At 45.3% G+C, this 9,737-nt stretch overlaps 1 protein-coding gene across 1 annotated transcript; it reads left to right on the top strand.

The window, feature by feature from the left end:
- The first annotated feature begins 1,926 nt into the window (after window positions 1–1,926).
- Il10 (interleukin 10) lies at window positions 1,927–6,267 on the top strand. The gene is made up of 5 exons (XM_013017369.1): window positions 1,927–2,155; window positions 2,975–3,034; window positions 3,296–3,448; window positions 4,374–4,439; window positions 5,418–6,267. The coding sequence occupies exons 1-5, from the start codon at window positions 1,991–1,993 to the stop codon at window positions 5,508–5,510; spliced, it is 537 nt and encodes a 178-aa protein (XP_012872823.1). The 5' UTR covers window positions 1,927–1,990; the 3' UTR covers window positions 5,511–6,267.
- The last annotated feature ends 3,470 nt before the right edge of the window (window positions 6,268–9,737 follow it).

Here is a 9,737-nt window from a genome sequence, read left to right as displayed (position 1 = left end):
CCCCTGGTCCCAATCCACAAGTCACCACAATAGCTAGATCCACAAAGTGTACCTGGGGCGTTTCACCCTTCCTTCTTGCTCACTCTAGACTGGGTGGATCCAGCATATCTGGCCCATGTGCTCTGGCACAAGCGCTTTCACCAATGGAACCCAGTGCCATCAGAGATGCCCAGTGCTGGGGCAGGAGTGTGAGGCTGTCACAGAACCCTTGAGGAATTACTCCACTGAGCTCAACTGCTTTTGAAGCTCAGTGAAGGACAGGTACCCATTGTCCCTTTGGGTCGGATGGGAAAGAGAGACACAGAGAGGACAAGGGAACTTTCCCTAGGTCCAGGGTGACAAAAGCCAGGGCTAGCTCAGGCTCATGGCCCTTGGCCAGTACTCTTTGCATTAACTGTCCAAACTGAGGTGGTAGGAGATGCCCCTGTGGACCGAGGAGGTCCAAGCACAAATGACCACCGAAGAATCTCCAGACACCTGCCTTAATGTCACTGCCCTGGTCCTTTCCTAACCAAAGGTAAAGTGACACTTCTAATCATCACCCAGCAGGGAACCCTTCCCTGCTCATGGACCGCCCCCCCCTCACACGCGCACGCACGCGCGCACACACACACACATGTGCACATACACACATGCAAATCCAAAGCTGGACTATTAGAAGGATAGAGAGGGAAAAAAAGAAAAGGTTCCTTTCCCCAGCTTTCACAAAACCTTATTTCCTTATTATTTCGACTTCTTCCTCCCCATCTCTCCAGCTTTAGGCTCCAGCCACAGACAACTGAAAGGAACTTTAAGAACCATCTAATCTGACCTTTTATTCTCACTCTAGAGATAGGGTAGAGGGGGGTGCTGTCTTTACTCAGCAGCCAAGTGATCTTGGGCAAGGCTGTACAGCAGCTCTGGATCTTGGTCTAGCCAGCATAGAAATGGAGGTGCTAACCATCATAGAAAGAACACAACTTGACTGGAACACAGCAGGCTTTTAGGAAGTTCAGGCTAGCCTTCCTCACTTCCCCAGGCTGGGACAACTTAAGAGGGAAAGAAACTTGGACCTGAGCTTCTCAACGAATCCAGAGCCATGGAAAGAACTGGAGTCCTACTATGACCCTGCTTTGGGTCACCGAACACAAAATAAACTGGAAAGGAGTTTTAAGAATATGTATCCTGCCAGGCGCCAGTGGCTCACACCTGTAATCCTAGCTACTCAAGAGGCTGAGATCTGAGGATCATGGCTCAAAGCCATCCTGGGCAGGAAAGTCCATGAGACTCTTATCTCCAATGAACTAGAAAACTGGAAGTGGTGCCGTGGCTCAAGTGGTAGAGTGCATGTCTTGAGCTGAAGAACTCAGGGACGGCACCCAGGCCCAGAGTTCAAGCCCCACAACTGTTTAAAAAGAGAGAGAGAGAGAATATATACCCCACTCCGTATTTTTCCTTGGTGGAACTGAAGCCCAGAGATCTGAGGTGACTTCTCTTGTCAGCAAGAAGTCTTGAGTATTCAACCCAGGTTGAGTGTGGATCCAATCATTTCTCAATCCGGGTGTATTCTGGAATGGCCAATCCGTCCACGTCATTGTGACCTAGGCCCATGCGAATGGAAGTCACAGCTGTGGGCCTCTGCGTAGAGAACAGCTGTTCTCCCTTTTTTCATCAAGAAGCAAAGGCATTGTATTTCTTTTTTTACAAAAAAGGAAAGAGAGAGGTAGCCCATTCTAAAAATAGTAAAATGAGTTCATATTTTACCAGTTCTTTGCTTAGCATGCAAAAAAAAAAGGCAGAAAATTGAAGCCTGTTGAATGTGTATGTTTTTGGGTGGGAGGAGTTTGAATCACCAGCAACCTTACCGGGAAATCTGTTTGTGGCTTTATAAGTGGGGAGATCTCTCAGTTGAGCCCAAATATAAAAAGGGGCCAAAGGTCTGTTTATCAGGGGCTTGCTCTTGCAATACTAAACCACAAGGCAGTCTTGCAGGAGAAAGCAGAATTCAGCCATGCACAGCTCAGCACTGCTTTGTTGCCTGGTCTTACTGGCTAGAGTAGTGGTCAGTCAAGGTGAAGATACCCAGTCTGAAAATAACTGCACCCTCTTCCCAGCTGGCCTGCCACACATGCTCCGAGAGCTCCGAGCTGCCTTTGGCAGGGTGAAGACATACTTCGTGAGTATGAAACCCACCCATTCTTTCTTCCTGGGACTGTCTGAGCTAGGCATTCTGCTGGAGCTAGAGGAAAAGCCCTCTTCCTCTTCCTCCTCCTCTTGTTCTATCCCTTTCAACTTACATGCTTAAGTGAATCCTAGATCAAGGAGTTAAGATGAAGCCCAGATGTGCAGGTAAACCTACCTATAAGGTTGAATGCACTGTTTCTCCCCTATATTCAGAAACTTTCTGTAAGATTTCGCTGGAGCTTTAGGCTTCATCGGTGGGGAGACATTAAGAAGGATCTGATTGGAGGGGAAGGTATTTCCCATACCTTATGGCAGGAAAACAAATGGTTTCTGTTTAGTCCCCAAATCTGAAAGCCTAAGTTTGGGAACAGCATTGAGTTGGGGAGGAACCTGCATTGGGAGATGTTTTCTTCTTCCCAGAGAGCTCTCGGGAGCTGGAATAGACTGTCCACAGTAGATACAAAGAAAAGTAAAGGATATGCAAAAAGCTTGTGGACTGCAGGACTCCTATAGATGCCCTCGGTACCTGACAGAGCTCTTCAGAAAGAGCCCTATGGAAATTTCTGCCTTTTCATCAAAATTAGCAAGTTTAAAAAAGAAGAAAAAAAACAACCCTGATCCTGAGAGGGAGGATCTGATTTAACCTTTACTTTCACCACTGTCAAATTGTTGTTGTAATGTTCCTTTCAGTTTGGGGATCAGGGCTACATGGATTACAAATCAAAGACAATAACTAAAAAGGGATCAGGAAGACATGCATTTCAGCTGCTTCTCCAAGCCTCACCCACTCTCTCTGCTTTTGTTCTTGCAGCAAACAAGGGATCAGCTGGACAGCATGCTGTTAAGCCAGTCCCTGCTGGAGGACTTCAAGGTGAGAACAGGCACAAGCCTCCTTAGAGGAAAGCGGGCATTGCTTGCTTGTGACTGCGGGAGCTGGGCCACTGCCTTGGTTTTGAAAAGGAGAAGTGGGAAGACCTTAACTCAGCATATCACCAGTAGCCAAGGGTTACAAAGGGCTCAGTCCTAAAAGGCAGAAGGGGGGTGGGGGGGAACAAAGCTGACCCCTTCAATCTAGGTCCAGCAGCCCTTTCTCCCAGTCAGCACCCTCCCAACCTTTGGCTCCTGTCCTTAGGGTTACCTGGGTTGCCAAGCCTTGTCAGAGATGATCCAGTTTTACTTGCTGGAAGTGATGCCCCAGGCAGAGAACCAGGGTCCAGACATCATGGAACATGTAAACTCCCTGGGAGAGAAGCTGAAGGTTCTCCGGTCACGGCTGCGACGCTGTGTGAGTAGCAAATCCATTCTTTCTCTTTGTAGCTGCCCCCCAGATACCCTGAGCTTCTACAGCCCAGACGAGCCAAGCTTATCCAGAGACACCCACAGAGACCTAGACTGGCAGGGCTGTGTGAATCTGGAAAGACTCCTGGAGTCAGAGTTCTTGCTCATTTCTTTCTGAGCAGGGTTGGGGGTGGCTGCTAGGCATTTACATGTGAAGATTTGCACTCAGCTTTCCTGTTATTTCTGAGTCATTTGTGGGTTATTAACTACTCTCCTCTCGGTTCATGTAAGGGGCCCAGAGGTTCAGGCAGGGCTTCCTCACCTCTCTGGACTTGGGCTGGGACAGCCCAAGACAACGTGCACCTCTGCTTCTCCCAAGTCTTAATGCAACACAACTGTCTGAAAGGCAGGAGGCCACTGTCCCCAGACTAGTGTCCATGACTAATTCCCCCCAGATAATTTATTTCTCCAGCTGACATCATGAGGCGAGCATGGATGCTTTGCTTTCTCCTCTCCTCGATTTGAGGGAATCCCTTGGTGTCTCCTTGCAGGACAGTGCTAGGCAAAAGATGGTTATGTTCCATTCCCCCAAGCACTTAGGAACAGTCCTCCATGGCTGACTTTCAAAGACACAGCCAAAAACAGGAAAATGAGAACATGTGGAGCTTCTAAGAGAAAGCCAAGACCTGGTTCTCCCCACCCACCGCCTCCCCCGCGCCCCAAGCCTTGAAAACACTCCAGTAGCTCCAGGCATGGGCATGCCATCTCTCCGGGGTGGGTGAAGATGAGGGAAGGCCTGTAGGCATGTGGGATGCTTCTGACTCCTTCTTCACATGACCAGCTTGTTCCAGATGTGCCATGAACAGGGGGGCTGAGAGTCAGGGTCATTAACTTTTCTTTCCCCCCCCCCCGCTCTTTTTCTTCTTCTATAGCATCGATTTCTTCCCTGTGAAAATAAGAGCAAGGCAGTGGAGCAGGTGAAGAGCGCATTTAGTAAGGTGAGCTTGGAGGGTGGCCCCGAAGGTTGGCAGAGTATAGCCTCTGCCCGCTCCCCCCAAGAAAAGGGAGTGTGGGAACCTAGCAGATGGGGTTAGCTCCTCAGACAGTGAGCAGCCACCGCCTCGGTTATATGTGTGTGCTGTGAAGTGCCTTTGGGAGTTTCTAAATGACTGCTCCGTGCCTTTGTGGGGTTTAGGTTCAGACAGACCAAGCCGGTGTGAGTGCAGTGAGCTGGGTCCTGGGGAGAGTAACAAAGGAAACAGAAAGTACAGAGTGTGACTTGTTGGGAATCTAGGCTGAACCCACACGTGCATGAAGTCACCCTGTGAATGTGCACGTACAGACACACGGGGACTCACCAGAACTCAGAGTAAGCAAGAAGTAGAGTTGTCACTTAGCTAGAGCGGGTTCACATTCACTTTCCATCTGTCTCTTACACCTCCTAAAATGCCTGAGAATATCTGCTCCCATTACCCAGTGGGGTTTCACACTCCCAACTGCCTGTCAACCTCCATTTCCCAGAAGCCAGGTGGCTTCGGGCCTTCTCGTAGACACCTGGTAGGTGTCTGACAGGGCTCCAACTGTAGAGGACAGGACAGTAGGCCAGAGCCAAAGACTGATGCTCGGTCTGTTCATGGGAGAGAAAAACATTACAAAGTTCTCTCCTTCCATTGTCTTGCTTTCATACCACTTCCTCTTAAATCCTCTCAAATCTGCCTAAGTATCATGTGAGTGTGTGACCTTTAAAGCTGTTGAGAAGGCATCATTCTTAGAGACTGTGATTTGTAAAATCAATGTCCCTTTTGCCTTGTTCCTCAAAGCTGTGCTTAAGGCTAGAAGGAGAGAACAGTCAAGTCACAGCCCCTTCCCAGGGCAGTAAGACATGTCCTCAAAGGGAGCAGGAGCAGTTTCTGCATCCAAGGTCCCTTTGGCTCTTCCACAGCATTTTAACTAAATGTTTCTGTCTCCCTCCCCAGCTCCAAGAGAAAGGCATCTACAAAGCCATGAGTGAGTTTGACATCTTTATCAACTACATAGAAGCCTACATGACAATGAAGCTAAACAACTAAAACACCCAGGATGACGATGCTAATGGACTCCAGGCCATATATTGAAGATCTCTAATACATGACCCAGGTTGCCAAACCAGGTCCTTGGGAAAAAAAACCATCATACCTCTCTCTCCTGGAATATTTATTAACCTCTGATACCTCAGCTTGAACTCTTATTTATTCACTGAGCCTTTCTGTGAACAATTTAGAAAGAAGCCTAATATTAGTCTTTTTCAGTATTTATTATTTTCACCTGTGTTTAAGCTGTTTTTTGGGGTTACGCCCTATGGTATTTAAGTGTTTTAAGAGAAATTGTTAAATTATATGAAGGGAAATAGATTCCTTTGGGGGGGGGCTGAGGCTCCCGTTCCAAGTATGGTCATACTTTCTAGATGCTTTCCATGACCTTCATCTTTATCCCTGGGCTCAAGAGTCCAGGAGCATTTGAAAAGACGCTTATACTCTTAGGAGGAGAAATCAGGGAGTCCCTTTGATGAGTAACCTTCCAGCAGTTCAGAGGGATTTCCCTGACCTCAGTCTACAACCACTTCAGTCTTGAAAGCTGTGGCCAGCTTGGTATATATACATATATGTATATATACATATATATACATATATGTGCATGTATATATACTCATATATCAACCTAAAATTGGTTCTAATAGAACTCAGTTTCAACCAGAAGTAACTCAATTCCACTGGGAATGTTACCTTGTTTGTCTGTCTTCATAGCAGATTTTCATTTTGAATAAATAAATGAGTCTTATTCAAATCATGTTATGGTGTCTGCTAATGCTGTCTGACTAAACGTGTTCCCTCAAAACTCCTAAGAGGCAGAAGAGAAGAAGGGAATAAATTCTATGCTCCACAAGAGATCTCTCCTGAGTAAGGGGGAAGCAGGGAGGAGGGAGAGATCTCCAAACCTGATCAGAAGAAAAAGCTATCCTTACTTTGAAAGCCAACAACAAAGGCCACCATGGGCTTCCTGCAACCCCCACACCGTCCATTAAGATGTAACCCTAAGTCCTGAACAATCAGGTCGGTGTACAAAACTAAGAAAGGTGATTCTGTGCCCACTAAAAATCAAAGCTAGGAAGGAAGGGGTTCATTTGTTTCTTCAAGTTCCAGAGGTCCAGGGGATGTATCCAAAACCAAACCCACCCTGAGGATTAAGAGAAAATACCAACATGTTTCCCAGAATTTAGAGATGGACTCAGTACTCAAAGTTGGTAATAACTTTCCATCACAAACCCTTTCTTTTTCTAGACTTGATGGAGATCAAACCCCAGCACTGTTCACATTCTAGGCTCTACCACTGTACTTTATCAATGAACCTTAGGGGTCTCACTACATAGTTCAGGTTAGCCTCAAACTCTCAGTCCTCCTGCTTTGGCCTCTGAGTAATGGAAAAACAAGTGTGTATCACCATGGCCCACCCTACATCTTTGAGTTGAGATCAGCGGTTAACAGGCAGGACCCAATAAAATAGACACGTCCCACTTAATAAGATCCTCGAAGGACAAAGGCAGCCACTCTCTAAGGCTCCAGACAACAGTGAGTTTGGGTTCTGGCTGCGGTCTGTTGAGGGGGGCCATGGTGTCTGGGGAAGCCCTACTCAAAGCCCCATGACTTGGAGGAGAAGGAGAAACGAATGGGCTGAGTAAACACTGCTCCCCCAAATGCTGCCCAGGCACCCCTGGTCGGGAGAGGGTGGGAGTCAATGGGCTGTGGTCACTTTTTCAGTAAGACCTGACTCACTTCGGTTAAAGTAACCATAGGAAGGAAGTGGGATGCATCAAAGCTGAAATTCTGAAATGCAAGGTTAAGGTTAAGAATGAAGGCTGGCAGAAGATGAGAAGGGTGGATGGAGCCCTCTGTCCAGAACTAGAACAATCCCGAGTGCCCCCGCCTGGAAAGTTCCAGCAGCTGGCAGTGAGCCTATTCATTAAATAGGAAGTTGCACTTCGTCCAAGTGAAACAGGCACCTGAAACAAACAGAAACACATCTGGAAAGGCAGTGTCAGCAATAGCTACCCTTTACTGGCATGTATTTTGAGTTTGGTACGTGTTTAGGTAGGTATAAGTTTTCACATAGAGCTTAAGTATTTGTTTATCAGACATGATATATGGCATTATTATCTCCATTTCCTATAATAGAAAATATAGCTATTTTCTGGGAGATCAAAGTTGTGAGTGTTGTTTGCTTTGTTAGGATTCAGGAAACTAACATTCTATAGATTGTGTTGGAAGTTCAGGGGCTGTTTGTCTGTTTGTTTGGTGCTGGTACTCGAGTTTGAACTCAGGGCCTGAGAGCTGTCTTCTTAGCTTTTTCACTCAAGGCTGGCTGTCATTCTAGCACTTGAGCCACAGCTCCGTTTCTAGCTCTTTGCTGGTGAATTGGAGATGAGGGCCTCTCAGGTTTGTCTGCCTGGACTGACTTCAAACCATAATCCTCAGATGTCAGCCTCCTGAGTAGCTAGGCTTACAAGTGTGAGTCACTAGTGCCTGCAAAGTTCAAGTTTTTTTAACTATTATGTTAATATAGCTGTCTATACCATAAACTGGTCATAGATTAAACTTGGGGAATACTTGTGATTTATATTTCTACATTTCCTCTGTGTATTCCTGACATTTATGTTTATGGTAATATAAACATTATAGTTATTTACCTGCTCCTTTGCCAAGTGTTTTGTATGTATTCATTCATATATTATCACGTAAAACAATGAGATATTAATTATCAATGTCCCTCTTATCCATATGTCGAAGACAAGATCCAAAGAAGTTATATAATTTACATCATTGGTCATTCAGCTACTAAATAGCAGCGTTCATGTTCTTAACAATGATAGTAAACCCCTACATACCACCTTCGTAAATAAATTATTGTATCATTCTTTCTTTCTAATATTATTCTGTTATGTCACCTAAAATTAATATCTAAAATGAACTATACAACCTGACAGGTAGGGACAGGAGGGAAAAATGGAGAGAATGAGGGAAGGGGTGACATTGTCCAGAAGGAAATATACATATTACCTAACTTATGTTATTGTAACCCCTATGTACATCACCTTTATAATAACAATCAAAAAATTGCTATCTACATTGGTACATACTTGTGGTCCCAACTGCTTGACAGGCTGAAGCAGGAAGATCACATGAACCCATGACACCGAGGTCCGTCTGGGTAATGTCATTAAAATATCTCAAAATAAAAATTGAGATGTAGATTGTACATGATCTATGTCCATTATCTTAAGATATTTTCCATTTTTAAGTTCTTCTTCGACTCATCCGTGTTCAGAAGCATGAGAAAAGTCTATGTGACTTGACCCAAAGGAGAATTGAGTATAGCATAAGACATCATTTTTTTGTATCTTTGTATTAATGATCCATTGTATAAATAACAGAAATTTGTATCTCACGGTTTCTAAAGATGAAGAACCAAGAGCAAGAGCTAGAAGTTCTGTCTCAGGATCTGTCATGAGGTTGTAGTAAAAATTACAGCCGGGCTTCTATCCTAAGCTTCAGCTGGGGCTGGAGGACTCATGGCTAAGGAGGTTGATTACATGGGTCTTGGCAGGAGTCCTCAATTCCTCACTGGCTGTTGGCAGGTGGAGCTTCCTTACAGCACAAGAATTGTTCCCAGGACCAACGATCCAAGACAGAAGTAGTTATAGTAGCTTCTATGCTCTAATCTCCGAAATCTCACACCATTACTTCTGCCACATTCTACCTGTTAGAAATGGGTAAGTATAGCCATATTCAAGAAAGAGTTAGAGTCTACCTTTTCTTCCTCTCCTTCTTTCTTTTTTCTTTCTTTTGTACTATAGTTTGAACTCCGGGATTCTCATTTGCTCAACTTGTATTCTTGCTCAGTGGTCACTCTACTACTTGAGTCATGCCTCCAGCCTGGCTTTTTTCCAGTTACTCTGGAGATAGATTCGCACCAGCTTTTCTCCCTGAGTTGGTGTAAAATGGTAATCCTCCAGATCTCAGCCTCCCCAGTAACTAAGATTAGAGGCATGAGCCACCAGCGCCTGACTAGATTCCACTTTTTAAAGGGCAGAGTATCAAATAATTTGTGATATATATATTTTTAAACTGCCACACCCTTCTAAAAATTAAGAGGAAGTCGCATTGTATCACTGGGCTGGTGGGGAAAAGGGAAAAGCTGGGTGAACATCAGTACATACGACTAGATCAACATTACGGATACACTTAGTTTTCAGTCCCATCACC

Source organism: Dipodomys ordii, unplaced genomic scaffold (genome assembly GCF_000151885.1).
Source record: "Dipodomys ordii isolate 6190 unplaced genomic scaffold, Dord_2.0 Scaffold35, whole genome shotgun sequence".
Taxonomy (NCBI): Eukaryota; Metazoa; Chordata; class Mammalia; order Rodentia; family Heteromyidae; genus Dipodomys; species Dipodomys ordii.
The sequence above is the reverse complement of the archived record's forward strand: the minus strand, read 5'-3'. Positions and strand labels throughout refer to the sequence as shown.

Coding starts and splice junctions, on each gene's coding strand:
- Il10 (XM_013017369.1), top strand. CDS start 1,991: ATGCACAGCTCAGCACTGCTTTGTTGCCTGGTCTTACTGGCTAGAGTA. Junction 2,156..2,974: donor GCAGGGTGAAGACATACTTC/GTGAGTATGAAA, acceptor TTGTTCTTGCAG/CAAACAAGGGATCAGCTGGA. Junction 3,449..4,373: donor GGTCACGGCTGCGACGCTGT/GTGAGTAGCAAA, acceptor CTTCTTCTATAG/CATCGATTTCTTCCCTGTGA.